Here is a 21,061-nt window from a genome sequence, read left to right on the forward strand (position 1 = left end):
GAAGTCATTTGGCATCAATAATACCTGTTCGATTTGGAAATTTCCCCTCCTTTGAACAAAAAAAGTCGAAAAAAGTCGATTTTCGTCAAAAATTTTTTTTCGAGTTTACATCAAATCTCGACGTTTCATGCAGTTTAAAGTCATTTGGCATCAAAAATACAAAGTCGATTTTGAAATTTTCCTTTACTCCCCCCTTTGAACAAAAATCGTCAAAAAAATTCAATTTTCGTTAAAAAAAAATTTTCGAGATAACATCAAATTTTGATGCTTTATGCATTTTGAAGTCATTTGGCATCAATAATACCTGTTCGATTTGGAAATTTCCCCTCCTTTGAACAAAAAAAGTCGATTTTCGTCAAAAAAATTTTTTTGAGTTTACATCAAATCTCGACGTTTCATGCGTCATTAAAATTAGTTTATTTTTCTGTTTCTTTTCTGGCGACGAATATCTGGAATTGCCAGTAGAGGCATCTTGTCCGCCCTGTTCCATAAGAGTCTGCCGGGCAGGTAAAGAGAACCCAAGTAATAGGTAAAATTGCTAATTACTTGGCGAATGTAAACAACAGTGAGCCTAGCTAGTCGATGTGTGTAAACTAAGCAGGATGGCGGATCCAAGTTCAAAATTAACACTAGTGCATACACATTAGAGCAAAAGAGTGACAGTCCTCAGAGTCAAGGATGGATCACTCCATGGAGACCGCTGAAAATAAAGTAAGCACAGCAGCGGAAAAATCTTAGATTCGATGGAACATTCTAGGGAGAAAGGTAGACAGAGGAATAAATAAACTTTCTCAAAAACATATTTATTAACAACTACAATAACATGAGTATTTGATCGGAGGGAAACTCCTCCAAAGCGAAGTGCCACTATCATCTTCGGCACCACTGGAGTCATCCAGAAAACAAAAAAAATCCTTTTCGTAGTCCACTGAGGCCCCATCTTCATGTCATTCACCATGCTATCCCCAGACAGACATTTAAAATCCTGGGCCACACAGTCATTCTAGGTGAAGCACGAACGACCAAACTTGAATGGAGCCGGAATTTGGTAATCCGTTGCCAACCCGATCAGAAACCATAAATGCCATATCACGAAACCAATGCCGATTGGCCTTCAAGAGAGTGGAAACCCTCAATCCATATAGAATCACGGGTGCAATCACAGTATCGTAAAGGGTGTCCCACATCAAATTGCACAAGCACGGAACCCATTGGGTATTTTCTTTTAAAAATTTGTTAGGAAGTAGATAAGAGTGTATTGTTTTCAGTGAATTTTTATCGCTGTCATTTTTTCGAAAATTGGAAAAAATGGCTTCATCTGAAAACGAACTACCTGAAAAATTCTGAACTCGCATCGGAACAAGTCGGAATCGTGCAGTCAACGGTGAGTCGTGTGATTAAGAAATGCGAGTAGAATGTATGTTCTACTAGGGACCAGAATCACAAGCGTGTAGTGAAAGCGTGCAAGCGGAATCCCAATTCTTCGGCTAGGGATGTGGCCAAAAAATTGAATCTGTCCAAGTCTTTCGTTCAGAGAGCCAAAGACTGGAAGGGACTGCACACGTACAAAGTGTAGAAGGTTCCTAATCACGATGAACGGCAAAATACGGTGGGAAAGTCACGGGCCCGGAAACTGTACACCCAGATGCTGATGAAGCCTCATTGTCGCATCGTAGATGATGAGACTTACGTCAAGGCAGACTTCCGGCAGCTTCCGGGCCTACTGTTCTTCACCGCCCAGCTCAAGTTTGATGTCCCGGAGGAAGTAAGGAAGCATAATCTTTTAAGGTTTGTCAATAAATACACGATTTGGCAAGCGATTTGCTCATATGGCAAACGGAGTGCGCCTTTCGTAACTACCGGGACTGTAAACGGGGAGATCTACCTCAAAGAGGGTACAGAAACGTCTGCTTCTTCTGTTGCAGCAACACGAGGGCACTACGATCTTCTGGCCGTATCTAGTTTCGTGAAACTATTCAAATGTCCTGGAGTGGTACAAAGAAAACGGGGTCACTCTCGTATCCAAGGACATGAACCCCCCAACGCACCGGAACTAAGGCCCATCAATTCATCCCAAGGAGGTAAAATCTGAGGAAGTCATGAAGACAGTGGGTTTCCGTACAAAGGAAGCTGCAGCCAGATGTTGGACAGAACCTAATGGATGGAGTTAAGCGTAAGGTGCGAGCGCGTACGGTTATAGTATTGAAGTTGAATGAAATAAATATGCCAAAAACTTACTAATGGGTTTTATTGTCTGAAAGTATGATTAGAATCGGTCCACTAGGTAATTTTCTACAGCTTTTCTCTGTGATGTAATTTGGTGTGGGACATTCTTTACATTCTCAAGACGATCAACCACACTAAACGGTACTCTTTGACGAATGATAAATCAGATTGATAAACCCGAAGTGTATTTTTCACTCGATCAGATACCGTATCACTTCTACTTAAAGATTTCGTCACGCACGCACCCCAATAGCGTCTCTTTTAAGCTAACCGAAGACAATATGGCCCGAAAATGGCCTCCGAGTTCGGCGTAATACAAAAGGTACGTGCGGCAGGTAAAGACGATCAAAAGCTTGACGAATATCAAGGAAGATAATGCAAATACAGTGACCCTTCTGCTAACGCTTCTCTCTAACAGCTGACGCGCAATAACAATCGGATCCTCAGCTGATCGGTTTCGATGAAAAGCAAACTTCTAGTTGGGTAAGGCAGCAACGAAGGAATCTGGAATATAAAATATTTAGGCAATATCAGATTTGGTCTTCCGCATGTGTGCAATAGAGTGACAAGAAAAAATGACCCCTATCGGCCCACCCCTGAGTCGATTCCTAGTCCCACCAGGAGTACTTGCTCCAAATTTGAAGCAAATCGGACAAGTCTAGCTACCGGACCAACATGCTCAAAGTTTGTATGGGAGTTTTCGACAGTTTACATGGAGAAAACCCACTAGCGCGCATTTTCGCCGCTAGGTGGCACTGTATGAATCGCATTATCACTGTAAGTGAAAATAAGAAAAATAATTTAATAGTCTCCAACTTTGTCGAAGAGTGCTAGTCAATCCGGCTTTGTTAAAAAAAGTTATTAAACTTTTACCGAAGTGATGTCTGAGTCAGTTTTGCATGGGGCCTAGCAGTGCATGGTTGTGTATCGGTACTCGATTCCCACTAACTATTAATTTTTGTGATCTAATGGTTAGATTTAGCTGAATAGTATGTTCAGAAGAATTGTAGCATGTGATACGAGTTATGTTTTGGTTAGAAAATTTTAGTTCCACCTGTGACCGCATAGAGGGCGCCAACACTAACTTTTCAACGGAGAGAGATAGGAATTAGATGTCTTCTACAAAGTTGTAGAATAGACATTTTTCAGTAATTCTTCCGAACATTTCGATATTCTATCTCTCTTCGTTGACAAGTTAATGTTGGCGCCCTCTATGCGGTAACAAGTGGAACTAAAATTTTCTAACCAAAATATATCTCGTATTATGTACTACAATACTGCTGAACATACTATTCAGCTAAATCTAACCATTAACTCACAAAAATTAATAGTTGGTGGGAATCGAGTACCGATACACAACCATGCACTGCTAGGCCCCATGCACAACTGACTCAGACATCACTTCGGTAAAAGTTTAATAACTTCTTTTAGAAAAGCCGGATTGACTAGCTGTCTTCGACAAAGTTGTAGACAATTAAATTATCTTCCTTGTTTTCACTTACAGTGATAATGCGATGCATACAGTGCCACCTAGCGGCGAAAATGCGCGCTAGTGGGTTTTCTCCATGTAAACTGTCGAAAACTCCCATACAAACTTTGAGCACGTTGGTCCGGTAGCTAGACTTGTCCGATTTGCTTCAAATTGGGAGCAAATACTCCTGGTGGGGCTTTGAATCGATTCAGGGGTGGGCCCATTGAGTTTTCAAAAATTCATTATTTTCTAGGGCTGTCTAGTGTGCAATCTTTTAATCTACTAGTTTTGAGAAATTCTTCCATCTAATTCTCTGCTATATTCGCTATTTCAGATCCCGTGACCGCTTCCTCGAATCTAGCCAGCAAATCGAAGCGCTGGTTGAACGATTCGCCCGAGAATCACCCATGCCGGAAGCGCCGATCAATCCCATTGGAAGTGGTAAGATTCCGTTGGCATATGGAAAACCCGGTGAGCTGAAAGTCTGGGGCATCCTTTATCTGCGCCTTCTGGCGGCAACGTTTTCCTGTGGTTACGCTGGAATGAAGGCACTGTTTCTGAGACTGTTGGCGCTCCCGGCTGCCATGGGTCTAATTTGGCTATTCTACAGTCAAGTAAGAGACGACTCGCACGGCTTTTTCAGTAAGAGCGGAATGATTTTGACCGTTCTAGGCCTAAGCTATGGAGTCGGTATTTGGACAACGATTTGCCTTTGTAAGCATAACTTTTATTAATTAATGTTTCGTTCGGTAGTAAACAAACTTCTCATTTTTCATCCAGTTCCGGCATGGAGAAAACGTTTCTGCCTAGAATACTCGGAAGGTCTTTACACTGGAGCCACGTTGCTAATAGCGTACAATGCCGTATCAATGCCATTCTCGTTCATTTCGGCCGCAATGGCTTCATGTGTCTTCTACCCACTCATCTTGAACCCGGCCAACCCTGATGGACTAACTTTCATGTACATCCTGGTCGCCCTGTGGACTAGCTTCGTGCTTGCCGAACAACTAAGCATCGCGAACTGTCCGGTAAGTAGAAACGCCCGACTGCTATGCAACCGTTACTAACCGTTTCATTTTTCTTTTACGCTCTAAATCTAGCTCCTACAAGGGACTTTCGCCGTGGTTGCAAGATAACGCTAAAGGCGTTCACACCAAGTACGCCAGTTCGCTACTGCACACTACTATTTTCCATGCTCGCCGAATGCACTGTAATCCGGGAAATGGTGTGATTTGCCCCGTTCCAGCGGACTTCCTACTGGAGCGTATCGGCAAAGCCCATCCTCGGGAGACGACTGACATTGCCGCTTGTATCGCGTTTGCCCTTGGTCTCTGTGCATTCAATATGATTCTTTATCTGCTTCCGATGCCACGGTGTGTACGGAGAAAGTTCCGGGACTGATGTGTAATCGGAAATCCATAAATTAAGTTCAATCTTTCGATAGGGTTAGAGTATTTTTAAACGATAAATAAAATATTTAATAATAATCAATTATATCTTTTTTTTTAAGAATTTCGATATGATTCGAATGCAGGCCAGAAAAGGATCCTTTTTTGAATAATACCCTATTAACCCGGATATTAATAAGTAAACCAGTGCGGTCTATTTTTAACTTTCAGGTTATGTTATTTTTGAGAACATTCATTTCTGTCAATGTTATAAGATTTTAACAGAATGAGCATAAACATAGGATAATCACTGCAAAATACATTCCATTGTTATGGTTCAAATCTAGGACGGGACGTGCAAAGTGAAATAAAAATAAAATCCCAGGTTTAAATTACAGACACCGTTTTACCCGCAAACACTAAAGCGAAACTGTACCCGTTGGGATGACATTTCTTAGTGTACTACCCGGTTTTCCAGCTTTCCATTTTTTATATGAAACATTTTGTTTTAAATTTTTTTGAGTTTTCTATTTTTTATGGAACATCTTAAGGGGGTCTTCTGGTTGTGAGCCCGAAATTTTAACGTTATTCCAGGATGGATTGCAGAAAAAAAACTACTTCTAATATTTTTGTTACGTTTTCTAATTCCATTTAACATCATCGATATATGCGGGAGCAAACTAAATAACATTTGGCCGCGTACGAAGAAGTATCTTGTCTACGTACCCGTCCAGGAAATAGAGATCGATGGTGTAGTCTCCGACAGGGGTCTTAATTTCGAAGTATTGGGTTGGCTCCTTCAAGAACCTCTTGCTTCGGCCAGTAAAAATTCTGGTTTGCTACCAATTGCGCTCAACAAACGTCAAGGAATATAAAAAACAACTTATTTTTTTTATCAGCCTCATTTCGAACCTTTCGCCGGAGCTGCTCTACCAAACTTTGTTCTTTTGAACAGGCTCGTCTACCTGTTCGCATTTTTGTGTCGCGGGGCATTAACTGCCGTCGTTGCAATTAATTGGGCCTCCCGCTACCTAGGCACCTAGAAACATGGCACGGTGTGGAAAATGCTGAGAGAATCATGAGAAGTCAGCCTACTGTGGAGAGATTCCGCATGATCTCTCGACATACCGCATTACGTCAAGAGTGGTCTTTGATTCCGATGAAACCTTTTACGTTTCATCTATAAGAGAGATTAAGCATTTTGCAATATTAAACAAACAATTTTTATCCAAGAGTAATATTTAAAAAGGGCGTATGAGATCTTGAATGCACTACTTTCAAAATATATTGTTCGAAAATCGCCACTTGTGCAGCAAAACTATAGGGAAGCGAGTTCTAGGGAATTAATTCTTCTATGTGAATAGTTTTTGGTGAAATTTTTCAAAAAACAAAAAAAACTGTTAAAAACTACTACAAAAATAGAAATACATTGTTAAAAAACAGAAAAATAAAAATACGATTACAGAAAAACAATGATTTTTTTTGTTAACGAAAGCCTAAAAATTTAAGAAACTGTAATTGCACTATAAGGAAGTTACCAGTAAGAAAGCACTTTTAACTTCAAGTATTCTTCTAAATTTCTTAGCATTTGCCTGTCATAAATATAATTTTCTTATACAATATTGATACTTTATATAATTTCGAAGCAAAATGTTCAAAATTTACCGAAATATTTTGAACATTTTTCAACAAAAATATGTAGCAGTGAAAATATGCCCTTTTAATAAATTAATCACAAATACCAAACGCAAAAAAACATAACACGTTTAAAATTTAATTGCAAAGTTTAAAATATAATTTCATCGCAAAGAAAATAATAATAAAATGTTTCAACATCTTTCAAAAATTGTTCTAATTTTTATTTAATTTTTTTTCTTTATATAATTTAGTTTTAGAATGTATTTCGAAATAGTTTTTCAATTTAAAATGGTCGTGAAAAATTGTCCTTCAAAATGCAGATGTTTTCAAGTTATTATGAATTTTCTTTCGACAATGTGTTACTTCGTGAAAATACGACCTTTTCAAAAGTTATTCACGTTTGTTCATCAAAACCAATATGTTTTTCAAAATAAACATGAAATTTCCCGTTAATACTCAGTTCTTAGATCAAGGAGGATTTGTGTACAACTGTCTTGAAATCCTTGCTTCAATAAAAATGCAGAACTGTAACGTGACAGATCATTGAGAATACTCCATAAAATCGAAAACAAAGTTTTTCTTCAGGAAAACGATATTTCAAACTCTTCCTTTTTTTCCAAGCTTCAACATAAAACTGTGCTCATTCAAATTTGGGGGCCAACGGAACAGACTTTTTCAATTTAGTCGGGCAACCTCCAAACTAACTGCGAAAATTGTGTAACGTGACAGACGTATCAAAATGACAATAAAGTGAAAACGGTTCATGATAGAAAAAAAAAACTTTCTGTGGAAAAAACGTGCGGTTTAGTGACCTTAATAATGTGCAGTTGTGATAGAATCTGGTTTTATCGTTTTTGCTGACTTTTCTTATGAAATATGCGTAAAAATGTAAAAAATGTGACAGACAGAAGCCTTGACCATATACTAGAAGAAATTCTGTTATACACTCAAGTTTTTTTTACGCGGTTTTTTTTGCGCGGTATTTTTTACGCGGTTTTTTTACGCGGTTTTCATTAACGCGGATTTTGAAATTTACGCGGTTTTCATTTACGCGGATTTTGAAATTTACGCGGTTTTCATTTACGCGGCTCGTATCCCCCGCGTAAAAAAAACCTGAGTGTATTCTACTGGGGTTTTCAAAAAAGACAAAATCTTTTAGATAAACACTCAAATGATGTTGTAAATATCAATTTAAATTCACAGCTTGAAATGCCATCAGTTATGTCTTCGGAATAACCTTCAGCTTTCTTTCTAGGAATAGTGTGGACATAAAAGCGTTAAGACTTCGACAAACTTTCAGTTGACATTTAGTGAACTTCAAGACTTAATTCTATGTTCAATACATGCACCAGCAGCCTTGTACTGCATCAACAGAGCGAGAAGTTCGAACAAACTTTCTCATTAAAATTTAATGCAATTATCTGCACGCCGCCGATTGAAAAGCTCCCGTTCCGTTTCAACAAGTCGTACAATCATGAAAGGAATGGCGTCTTTAACTTTATTTTCTCACAACTTTCGCAGTTAGCTGCAGCTGCAGGAAAAAATCGATTTACCACCCTGCTTCCAACCTCAAAATCCAGACATCAACCAACCCACCCACAATGACATCAAACTAGACAGACAACGAATCTGAATCCTGTTTATTATTCTTGCTTCTATGATGTAAGTTAAAACTTATTCCGAGTGGCCAAAAATGAAACAAGCAAAAAACATAATCCTCTCATTAGCGCCCGCTGGCTGGTTTTAGGCTCCCGACTAATGAAAACGGGAGGTGGACCAACTAGCCCTGAACATAACCTCCTCGTTTCGAATTTTTTTGAACCCCGGCCCTGACGCCTGTGTCTACTCACACACAGATAGGCGCGCGGTGGGCTAGCAACGCATCATCTGCAAAATACTGGCGGACGGAAGATCTTCGCCCAATTATCATAAGCTGGCTTCCACAACAGTCTACTACCATATAGCAATGTATTAATAAACAAAGAAGGGCGGATCAAGGAAGGCCAATATGAATTTTGACAGATAAACGAACACAATATTTTTTTGCAAAGGAATTCCAAACGAAGTGTCTCCGTGAATAACATCGATCTAATATATACCAGAAAGCTTCCTTATTGCAACTCTGTCATCGAAGTATAAAAAACCAACCGGCATCAGTAGGCTGTGATCTGAAATAGAGACAAACTTTGCCGGTTAGTGACGTTTCTGGATTTTGCCAGTCGTTGAAACAGGGGAACGAAAATATTCCAACTTCGTAAACACTATAAGAGGATTCGTTTCGGAAAGGGGACAAAACGTGGCGCAGGTTTTTTTTAATTTGAATTATCCAGAACCGTTTTTTGGTTGCTAATTTTTCGCTTTTCGGACGGTCGGTGTTCGGATAACTAGCGCACAATACAAAATAAACAAGTCGAGTTTATGAACATTATTTCGTAGCAGTGAAATGCCATCATTGTTCTGTGGTTGCTTTTTTCGACGCTTTCAGTTTCAGCTGGACGTTCACCCGCATTTAACCACAGATAAGGGACGTCTATGTTCGAATAAGTAAGTGTAAACTTATTTTCCCCGGGGTTTTTCAATTAATTATTTTGTATTAATAGTAATCTTGAGTTTTTTGTTTAGTTCTATCGGCCATTTTAAATTATCACTGTGGTCAACTGTGGTTCCGAACAATTTAATCTATCATTATTTAGCGCATCTCAAATGCTCGAGGTGGACATCTGTTCTTTGTAATTCTTCACTGACAAGCTGCTAACTGTTCTCAGTAGGCGACTACGGTAGTCTGCGCGTACGATATAACATAAACCGAGCACTCGTGACAACGCTGCCGCGCGGTTGCCATTAACACCGATTAACACATCAAGTTTCTCATTTTGAAACCGATTACGATTACTCGACCAATTAGCAGCACGAATACAATTCCTTCTACAATTTGATATCGGCAATTATAATCAAACTCAATTAAAAGTTGTTATAGCAGACATTTAAAAGCAATTAAATCGTATCCTTATCGGTTGCATTCAGGCATGAAGTCCTGAGGGTTACCGGCTGCTGCGTGATCCGGAATGAAATACGTGTTCGTTGCGCTCTTTCCTGCAACTATGGGATCCTCGCCCCCATGCAAAGCACATCTGGCAACCCCCGGATACATCTCTGCTACTCTGGATCGCTCTCTACACCCTGAACCGCAGAAGGGAGAAGAACACCGCCGAACAAGCGCCGGAGAAGGTGAGATAATCCAATGAGAGCAAGCTGGCAGAACAATAAAATGTGGAATTAAATCTCCAGCGGAAACGATATCGGACGTGATAACCTGTAACCTCCTGCTGCCACACCGGTCGGGCGCACGCGAGAACAAGTGTGAGGTTTAGGTGAACATTGCCAAAGTGGACATGATTCCGGGCGCAAATTGTGCCGAAGTTAGAGAGGAGGGAGAAATGGGTGTGCAAACAGTAACGGCATGTAATCCTTGTACGTTTCCCTCGTTTTGCAGTGCGGCAATAATGTAAGGACGGTTGCGAAAAGGAGCCAGGTTGAGAGGTCTGATTAAATAGTGTCTGCAGGGCTGACTCTGGCTCGGGTAATCGATTGTCTTGGGGGTAATAATCCATCGTTTCCTACTAACTGCGACGGTGTTGCACGGACGGACGGTCTGCAGAAAGTATTATCGGAATCGGATTACCGGGGGTGCATTGCACTTTCCTGGGTGGATGATGCGGGGGACTTGCTGCTAGGAGGGTTGACCTGATCGTACCGGAAACTTCTTACTACAAACCAGAATATAAGAAACTTGTGATTGGAACTAGATATTATGGGCTAGGATTTGGACATCCAAAACTGGCAAACGAGAACTGGAAAGTGGATATCACGGAACTTCATTAACCCTAACTTTTTCGTGAGCAATGTTTCCAACTACGGTTGGAAGGATTTTGTAGCTCGTAGTTGCCATCGGAGTGTGAGCAACAAATAATGAAATGTCAAACAAAATCAGCTGTGCTTTAATACAGAACGTTTTCACTCCGCGTCAAAAGAACCAGAATCACTTCGCGTTCGCAGTTAACTGTCATTAAAGCTCCACTGAGAAAGCCTCGAGGGCGGCCATCTTTGAAAGCGAAAATTCTATTTTTCTTACACATCGTTGGCTTAAACTTCATGAAAACCAGTCACTAGTATTCTGGAAATTCATTGATTGATTTTGTATAGAGAAGCAAAAAAACTGCATTTTTGTAATTTTTTTGGGGCTTTCTCAGTATTCTATTCAAAAAATTCCTATAAATTAGTATCATTGTTTGCCTTACCATGTAAGTAAGGGTTTCTCTACTACTTCTGTCCTTAATTTACCTGCCCGACAGACCCTAAATGACAGGGCGGCCCTAGCGACGGAGGTGATACATTAGCGGATCGTTTACTCGCCCCAAGAGATCCTGGAAGTCACCGCAGTGCACTTTTCAGGGGAAACCTTTGCCCACGCCTGCTTCGTTTTCCTTTTGCGATTAACAGTGGCTAGGTCCGTTCGACTGATCCTTCACAGCGAGAGTACTCTTTAGCTGTTAGCGTGTTCCCTTGTGGCGAATCCACACCGTGCTTAAGTGTGCCCGAACCACTTGCCGGCACTTTCGACGGTATAACCTGCCGCACGCGCGCACTTAGCCTCACTGGCTATAGTGGTGGGAAATCGACGGATTGATTAAACTAGGCTTCTGTTCACCACCGTATTTCTTCACTATTTTTCTCATTTGGCTTTTTCCCGAAACAAATCAGCATCATCTCAACTGCCATCACTGTTTTTTTGGCAAGAGGAGAGCGGTATCCTATCTAATTATACAAATTCACGCAACGAAAATTATCTAACTAATCTGAACGAACAAAACCGTCCACAAACGCGAAAACGAACAAAAATGTTAAACTAAATGTGAACGGTATAGAACAACGGTGAGCATAACGTTGCGTAAACAAATACACTCTACGGAATATATAGAAAAAAATAATTATTTTCCACCCTGTGCTAAATTGTTACCCTGACGGGTAACAATCACCAGTAGAATAAGAAAAATGTGATGAAAATGGTTAAATAGTCCTGTTTAAACGCAACAAAAACTGGAATCAAGTGCCCCAATTTTCACCATGACATTTGATCCAATGCGTTTACCGAAGATTAGTGCATTGGAAACCACAGGTTGAAAATTGTAATTTGAAAACATGAAACCGAACATGGAAACTGGAAAAGGTTACTGGAGAAAGGAAAGTAAAAACCAGAAACTCACTCAAACGATATACCGAAAGTTGGAAACTGTGAAGTAAAAAGGGTCCAGTAAACTGGGAATCGGACATTGGAAATTTTAATACGGGAACTGCAAACTGGAAACTAAAAAATAAAAACTGTGAATCAATACCTGAAAAATGCGATCAGAGAGGCTGAAAAAAGGGAACTAGGATATTAGAAACTCGTAGCAGAAAACTATACAAACTAAAAACCGGAAGCCTAGAAACTGCAAGCTAAAAATCAGAAACCGTTGGTGTAAAACCTAATTATCAAAACGACCTATCTAAAGCCGATTCGCCTTTGACGTTAGGTGATGATTGTATCCTCTTTTCTGCGGTTCTAAAACAGAACAAGTCTTGACGTTGACGACACGAACGAAGTATTCATTCAAATACTACAACAAAGGTAGGCGAACAAATAATTTCCTTTATAATTTTCACCAACATCTTTGATAGATTCAAACCTGAAGTTTGACTCGTTTGACTGGCAGCCTGTGTCAAGCTGGAAAAGGTTATAATTGAAATCATATTGTCGGATTTTTTTTTATTTTGGCCACACAATTCTACGTGTTGACATAAAATGAGAAAAAAGTTAATATTTAAACAATTTGATCTATTCTCATTAAGATCTCTGACAGCTGATTTACAACCACAGATGCAATGTATCGCCAAAGAATTTTGGTTTGTTTGTCTAACGAAATACCTAACCTCAACCGGTTTTTGTAGTGTAAAATATTTTGTTTTCCTCTCGAAATAATTCGGCACGGTTTCCTTTTCAAACCAGAATAGAAAGGCTTATTGGAATGCTTTTGTAACTCCGATGGACTTGCCCAGCTGCGCTTGTAATGACCCGTTTTAGCGTTTGACTTTGAAGGAAATTAAAACGTTTACACGACCAATAAAGAACTTATCGGCCAAAGCGAGTATCTAAGTTTTGCTCATATTCGCATGAAGTAAATTTTTGAAGATTTTTTGTGAAATCAAATTTTGTGTCTGTTGTCTGTGTAGTCTACACACGCCCACAGAGTTTGTTCAAACTCAAAACCCTGAAAGCCCTCGTGCAATCCCGCCGCTACCGGTCTACCAACAAATAGCTGCGTGTACCATGTCATTGATGTTTTTGTTTTGCTTTGCTTTTCACTTTCCTTTTTATCCGGGAGGCAGGGATGCCAAAATAAATTTTTAGAATAATCTGATCTTGGAAAATATGTAAATGCATACTTTTTCGTTGGTGCTCCGAAAACTATCTTTCATTTGCTATTGTTTTTGTATGGTAGCATAACTTTAGACTACATTGCAATTGTAAAATTACTGTGCTGTGAAAATTGTGAAACATTTCAAGCGATGAGTGTATTCCTGCATGATGTATAAATCTCGACAAACATATGATTACGGCTTAAAAGCCAACTGTCAAAATTCTCTTTGAAAGGAGATTCCGGACAAACCGTTACTGGCTAAACACAGTTCATAGCAGTTAATGAAAGAGAAAACTTTTCTCTTTTGTTTACTACATACATCTGTGATTGGCGAGTAACGGTTTGTTCGGAATTTCCTTTCAAAGAGAATTTTGACAGTTGGCTTTTAGGCCGTAATCATATGTTTGTCGAGAAATATATGGAAAATCGAAACAAAACTGCAAAATTGGCATCGCTGCGCGCAGCTGCTGTAACAATAGGTTTGTTCCAGTACACGGAAGTCACTCCGGAGTAAACAGGAGCAAAAAATCTTTGCTCCTTTTTACTCCGGTTTGCTACCAGAAGAAGAAAAAAGAGAAGAAGAGAGTACAGGAACGATTTTCTCCGGAGTACTTCCAGTTTCTCCTGGTACTGGAACAGACCTAATGTTTACCAAGGGGTCTCCTCTGTTTCATCTTTGTTCAACTGCGTAATAACGAAATATTTTCCGAACCTTGTTTTTTATTTGAATGACTTTCTTTCATTGAATTCTTATGTTCTATTCATCATTCGTTATTAGAATTTTGAATAAGAGATTTCCGCAGAAAACACAAATACAATTTATATTTTCTTTGCCACTATAGACCAATGTGTTTTATATGTTATTTAAAATCGTATATCTGCAACTGATTTGCAGTTTATTAATCGCACGGCAGCCTGTTAATTTTACCATTACTCAGGTCAATAATAGTTACCGAGTGTGAATATAACGATGCGAGAATTGACACATTACTTGATTGGGTAAAACTGTTTACTCTATCTACCTCTAAAGTGTTTTGAACGTGTGCAAAGATGGTTGTTGCTTCGTTGCTTGTGGAAGACTTTCATATTATGGGCTAAGACAAGTCATAATAAAGCGTTGGCAAATACAAATTAAATACGCCAAGGTCCCATACAAAATGGTAATCATTTCATGGCTCACCAAGGAGGCGAATTAAACAACCCAATTCGTCTTAACAAGTAAAAGTCGTCGGAAAAAAACGAAACTGGCATCGCTACCTGATCAAAGTGTGCTTTTTGCTTTAATTTTTTTTCAGTTTATTCATGTGATTAGTGAAGGTTTGGCCTGGTTCAATAGGTAAATTATCTTTTCAACAATCGATTTCAACCCGTGAATAATACACACCACTAATTTTTGATTTTTTAATTCTATATCATCAAACGGAATATTGTATAATGTATCTGTGGAAAAAGATGTGCAACCCAAACGTCTCCAATCTGATCAGGCAGGATGCGGTTAACTAAATTGTTAGTTTGCAGACGCGTGCGTAATTAATTCCAATAGTTAAAAAGTTTACAAAAATGGCATATCCTAATTCGATATTATTATTCCTATAATTTCAGTCTAAATGTACGCTAAAGCAGTTTTCACCAATAAATCCAGGAAATAGAGGCGATGAATGGATGTACACTGAGAGCTAACACTCGTGGCGTTCCGTCCGTTCCGGCGCATACTCCATATACGTTTTTATATCATTTTCCGAAGAAATTTCAACTTGAGCATGCATTGAGGTCTTGGAACGTTTGTTTCACGATAAATGGCTTTTTTAAATTATCTAAAACTCGTGTACTGATTGGACTCGGGTGACCTCCGGAAGGTAATCTTCGAAATTGGTGATACTGCGTCCCTCTCACATTCAAATGCGAGGGAAAAGTCAGAAGCAGTTCGGAAGGGGAGTGAACACACCCCACATCAGAAAGGAGTGTAGTTTTAGGCTGGATTTGTATGATAATTTATCACTGCATCCCACTTCCGGACAGTAAATCATTACTCGTTTGGTTATGTGTGTTTGCATGTACGACTGCAGTACGTCTTGGTAGAACTTTTTGAACACTGAGTGCAAGGAAAATGAGCATCGCCTGTTGTGGAAGACGGGAGATTTGGCGAACGCTTAGTTTGCTTGCTTCACAGTATTCATAGTTTCAATAAAGTGTTACTGTTTACAAATCTCACCTGTGTATGTTCGATTGTGCCGCTGGAGATCAACATTGCTTTTTGGAAATTATCACAACCCCTGAAAATTTGTGAGCAAATCGAAAGTAGAGAACAAAACCAAGCAAGACCTGTTGTCAAGATTCATTTCTAGACACCAGGTCTTGCTTGGTTTTGTTCTCTGCTTTCGATTTTCAGAAATCACGAGACTGAAAAATCCAAAATAAAACATAACTACGACCATACCAACTTCTTTCACATGCGTATCTTTAAACTCCAAAATCATTTCTATTATATTTGCCGAACGAATTCAAATTCTAATACAACCTATAACTTACAGAATCACCATGCATACCATGCTTCCAAATGTTCTTATCAAGCTGCGCTCATCTATCACGCATTACTTTCTACTGAAGGATGCATATTTTGCCAGATAGATATGGTTCGAATTCTAGAGCTCTATCTTATTGAGACTTGAATATATTAATCATTACGACATAAATGCGCTTGACGGCATAGATATGTGTTCGAAGTTCTGTGAAAAATGATAAATTCGACTGAGCATTTCGTGCGGTAACATTAGGGCATTTCAGGGAATCGTAATGTAGAATTTTATTTGGCATATGAAGATCTGCAGAAAGTTGTAATTAACTCTAAGAATCTATGTAGTATTTGAAAAGGCTAGTGAAAATATATAAAATAATCAAATTCATATTTTTATTCTTATCGGTGTTCCCCTGATCTTGCGAATGGTTCCCAAGAAGTTCAATGTTAACCTTCCAGCAGTTACGCTAGTACACTGAAGTGCACGCTGCTCTGAAAATCTAGCGAAATCGTCTTAGGGCACCAGCGGCTGCTCGTTCAGTGGGCCATAAGCGCGACTTTCGGAGGGTTAAACTAAGTATCACAGTTTTACTGTGCATCGCGTATTTACCAAAATCGTGTTTAATTCGATCAACAGCGATCAAGTGCACTAGTCGAAATGAAACGGTTTGATCAGTGCTGAATAATAGATCGGAACATGTAAGCTTCCTTCTGTAAAACTTCTGGGTGGTTACAGGGAGAACTGACACCGGGGATTTGGCCGTTGGACAAATCGTTTGAAAATGATGCTACCGAATGGACGTTCGTACAGCATCTCAGCCGTATCACAGTATCACAGTTTTACTGTGCATCGCGTATTTACCAAAATCGTGTTTAATTCGATCAACAGCGATCAAGTGCACTAGTCGAAATGAAACGGTTTGATCAGTGCTGAATAATAGATCGGAACATGTAAGCTTCCTTCTGTAAAACTTCTGGGTGGTTACAGGGAGAACTGACACCGGGGATTTGGCCGTTGGACAAATCGTTTGAAAATGATGCTACCGAATGGACGTTCGTACAGCATCTCAGCCGTTTGTCACGATGAATAAAGCTGCGAAATTGCCCTCTATGGTAGCGTTTCTTAAAAGGATATTGAGCTTTCTTACACTAGTAATGCGTCTACAGCGAAAGGAACTAAAGAGCTTGTTAGATTTACGATCTTCCATACTAACGGTTGCTAAAATAAGGCCAAATCAGAACGATTTGATAGCTTACGGCTGCTTGTGTTTGAAATATCACCATCGCCGAGAGGTAAAAAAAACCATCCAGGTAATCGTATTTTCCTTGGTGCATGTTAAAATCTGATCTTCCGGGACAGTAGGAGGAACCGCTATCAAACTGCAAGTAGCATTAACGCTCGAAATATCAAAAATCGAGTTTTCGTTTTGAAATTTTCGAAAGGAGGTTTTTATAGTTTGGCTTCACAAGGGATAAAGAAGAACCTAGTTTTGGATTGCACATCACCTGCAGTCTTTCAAATTGCACAAAATCAAGCGCGTTTGTTTACAAGTCGTTCATGTGCTCCATTGTTGCATTTTAGGTTCAAAGATGACAATGCCAATTTGATATTTCCTCGAGATTACCTCATTCACGCTTTGTACCGTAGATCTGATTACTCCCAACTACATTACAATGTCGGCAACTTTAGGCGCTTTTGCTTGCGTTTTAAATCTCGAATTCCTTTTTCAATACTGAAAGAAGATTCAAATAACGATAGCTCAGAGCTGTGGTAGAACTTGCAACAAAAAGAATGATAGTTTAGTGAATTTTCAGTGTCCGTAGGACCCTTGACTATGTATCTTCAGGAATAACGCCTGAAAATAATACAAATATTATTTAAAACATTAAATTTTAATAATCAAATTCAATATCTTGTCGTGTTCTTTCTCAGATTCTTTGAATAATAAATAATCAATAGCTATGGTAACGGTGATTTTCTTTTTTTTAAGTGCAGGGCTGCCAATTTTCTAAATATTTAATTAAAGTACACTGTCACTCTGACAGTGTACCTTTATCGGTGTACCAGGGTTATAAAATGTGTCCTCGAAAAATCGTCAGAGCATTCCGTATTAACATATTTGTATTTGGCGTTGGGGAGGGGGAGTTGTGGAACTTGTGGCTGAGGGCTTGTGAAAATTGACATTGCTGACAACTTGTCAAAACTTACACTGGATGAACAACTTGTCAAAGTAGAGTGCCCATTTTTAAACGCAGCCACCAACAAAAAGCTGAATAGCCAACTGTCAAAATTCATTTTGAGAGGAAATTCCAGACAAATCGGTACTTGCCAATGATCGCTGTTGCTAGTATAAAGGGAAGAAAAAAAATTCTATTAAATGCTATGTACTGTGCTCGACCAGTAAAGGTTTGCCCTTAAAGTGAATTTCGACAGTTGGCTTCCCGAATAGAAATGTACAGTAACAAAACCATGATTTTCACTGTGACAGTACAGTAATTTTACAATAATTTACAGTAAGTTTTAGTGTTATGCTACAATACAAAAACAATAAACTTTGACGTTTTTACAGTAAATTTCAATGTAAAATAGACTTTTACAGTGAAAAAGGGGGGGTGGTTATGTATCTTAATATTAAAAAAATCAATTTTTCTTCATACATTTTTTTCTCGAAAATAGTAAAATTTAATGTGAATGCACTGTATCAGTTTTTTGCTGAACAGTGAAATTTATTGTTACATGAAATTTTATTGTAAATCTACTGTGAGAACTTGGCATCGAACAATGTTGAAACACTAATAACTATAATATTTATTGTTTTATGATTGTTTGTAGGGTAAATGCCATTGTAAAATTCTATCCGGGTTATATATGATAAATGAACAGCTGAAAATTTTGATTAGAAACGAAAGAAAAATTCTATTACACAGGCTACTATCAGCCACCTGCATTGTGGCACCCCTCCAATTTTGCTCTTTGACAGTTCGCTTTTCAATCGTCTTCCACGTCCATCTCGTACCATCAAAGTTAACAGATTGCAGACAATCTTGAAGTGACGAACTTCATTGAAAGTTTTTTTTCTTTGCAACGAAAGAAAAAACGTCTGCCGTTTAATTTTCCTTTAATTCATAATATTAATTTGTACCCGTCAGCAGGGGCGGATTGTTTGTGTGAATTCGTGTGAACATTCCGCACAGCGGACGGACCAAATTTTCATTGGTAAGTACAGTGAAAAACCAACCGTGACGGAACGGAACTGAGGACGACACAAGACGATGAGCTCATCACAGTGGGAAGAATTCTACGCGACCCATCTGCCCCCGAACTGTTTCGAGGATCACCGGTCGCTGCTGAAGGAATTTTGCGATAGGCACTACAAGCTGAAGAGCAACATCGTCCTCATTACGGTACGTTCGTGGGATTGACTGCAGCGGTGGGAGAAGAAGAAAGTGGTTGCTAGAAAAGGGTCAAGGTTAAATTTGATTTGGGTCACCGGAGCTGCGATAGCAGCTGCAGCTTTGCAAAAAAAAAAGTTAATTTAATTTTAAACTTTTTGTAGTCTGGCGGAACAACCGTGCCGTTGGAACACAATACGGTTCGGTTTGTGGATAACTTCAGCGCCGGTAATCGCGGATCGGCATCGGCTGAGCATTTTCTAGACCATGGATACGCGGTCATTTTTATGTATCGTACAAAATCTCTGGAACCATTTTCGAGGCACTTTACCGGCCAGCAGTTGCTCGATATGCTGGAACTGCATGAGGAGGGAATGAGCACCACAATCAACGGTAACTAGGAATTGTGTTGCTTTAAATAAAAATGATACATTCTTCTGTTTTTAGTAAAACCCGATTCCGTGGACGTCCTCGCGCCTATTTTGGACAAATATAAAAATGCCCAGGAAATGAACAGGATGCTATACATCACCTTCACCAGCGTGATCGATTACATGTGGCTGCTGAGGGCCGCCTGCGAGTGCTTGGCCGCCTTTGAACGGGATGCATTACTGTACCTAGCAGCAGCGGTATCGGATTTTTACGTTCCCCAAGACGAAATGCCGAACCATAAGATTCAGTCTGGCAACGGTGCTCCCACGATAGCGCTACAGTTGGTACCGAAAATGCTGGCCCCGCTGGTTAGCCTGTGGGTTCCGTTGGCCTTCGTCGTTTCCTTTAAACTAGAAACAGACGAAAGCATTTTAATTTCCAAATCTCGCGAAAGTCTGAACAAATACAAACACAAACTTGTGATCGGTAACATTCTGCAGACTCGCAAAAACCGGGTGGTGTTTGTCACGCCCACCAAAGCGTACGATGTGCTGCTATCGAAGGAGCAAGCCCACAAGGGTCAGGAAATAGAGGAGCAGATCGTGGCCGACGTTGTCCGGCGACATCAGGAATTTATACAGGACGGGGAATTGCAACAGTTCCAGCAGCAGCAGCAACAACACCAGCAGCAACAGCAACAAACACAATGACCCTTACGCTCTCCGCGGTCGCTCACGGCGGGCGGGCCCGGGCAGCCACAATACCAGTTTCAACATCAGCAGCATCAGCAACAGCCCCAGCCGCATGCGGACTGTCGGGTGACGATGCCGCATTTCTGCAAAGTACTGAATCCAGGGAGAAAATATTGAATGGATACGTGGATTGTGGCTGGTGGTTTGTGGTTCGAGAGCGGGAAATTGTTGGTTTAATGTTTACCGCTGAGGTGTGTAATTGTTTGGTGACTTTGTATGTTAATTGTGTTGAAGTAGGAATATAGAGGAAGATGACGACGATCGGATAGATGGTGTGAGAAATAGCTGCCCTTATTTTTATTGTGAGTAGGGAAAGGTGAATTTTGATTTACGGTTGCTACATGTGAGGCGAAAATTGCTTCAACGCGCGCAGGCTTTGATGAGTTGGTTAAGAACCTCGCTCGAAACTTTGGTCTGATTAGTTTAACACCTTGATAGTTTGCTAGTAATATCTGCTAGAAATCGGTCGGCGTGCCAATATCTGAAGCAATTCGTAACTTCATTATTGAATTGTTTTGCATAGTGATCGGCAGTCTTCGAGTTTCGCACTTCTGAGACAGGCGCTTGAACCATTAACAATGGTATGAAAATAGTTTTATAATTATATTTAAAAAATACATTCATATGTAATGCTCAGTTTCGTAAATCACCTCGTCATATGATTGGTTTCATTTCCCCTTTATGTGTTGTTGTGTTTAATGTAAATACATTGTACATTAATATCTCTGGTACAAAAATTATTGGCCCTTCCAATGTGAAAGCAGCAAATTATTCTATTTGATCTGCTTGTAGCTTGATCCGCTTTAGTACTTCACCTTTTGATGTTTGATAGCGAGCGGGACAACAGC

The 21,061-nt window shown here is 39.6% G+C and overlaps 1 protein-coding gene, 1 long non-coding RNA gene and 1 pseudogene across 2 annotated transcripts; all 3 read left to right on the top strand.

The window, feature by feature from the left end:
- Positions 1 to 5,184, top strand: part of LOC131693398 (uncharacterized) — a 137,876-nt pseudogene extending 132,692 nt beyond the window's left edge.
- An 8,854-nt stretch (positions 5,185 to 14,038) lies between these two features.
- LOC131676719 (uncharacterized) lies at positions 14,039 to 15,000 on the top strand. Its single transcript, XR_009303230.1, has 3 exons — positions 14,039 to 14,517; positions 14,634 to 14,703; positions 14,784 to 15,000. It is a non-coding gene; the product is annotated as an uncharacterized LOC131676719 (long non-coding RNA).
- A 3,689-nt stretch (positions 15,001 to 18,689) lies between these two features.
- On the top strand, positions 18,690 to 20,859 carry LOC131676717 (phosphopantothenate--cysteine ligase). The gene is made up of 3 exons (XM_058955985.1): positions 18,690 to 19,101; positions 19,254 to 19,482; positions 19,537 to 20,859. Exons 1-3 carry the CDS (start codon positions 18,970 to 18,972, stop codon positions 20,169 to 20,171), a joined length of 996 nt encoding a protein of 331 aa, XP_058811968.1. The 5' UTR covers positions 18,690 to 18,969; the 3' UTR covers positions 20,172 to 20,859.
- The last annotated feature ends 202 nt before the right edge of the window (positions 20,860 to 21,061 follow it).

This window comes from Topomyia yanbarensis, chromosome 1, assembly GCF_030247195.1.
Source record: "Topomyia yanbarensis strain Yona2022 chromosome 1, ASM3024719v1, whole genome shotgun sequence".
In the NCBI taxonomy this organism is placed as follows: Eukaryota; Metazoa; Arthropoda; class Insecta; order Diptera; family Culicidae; genus Topomyia; species Topomyia yanbarensis.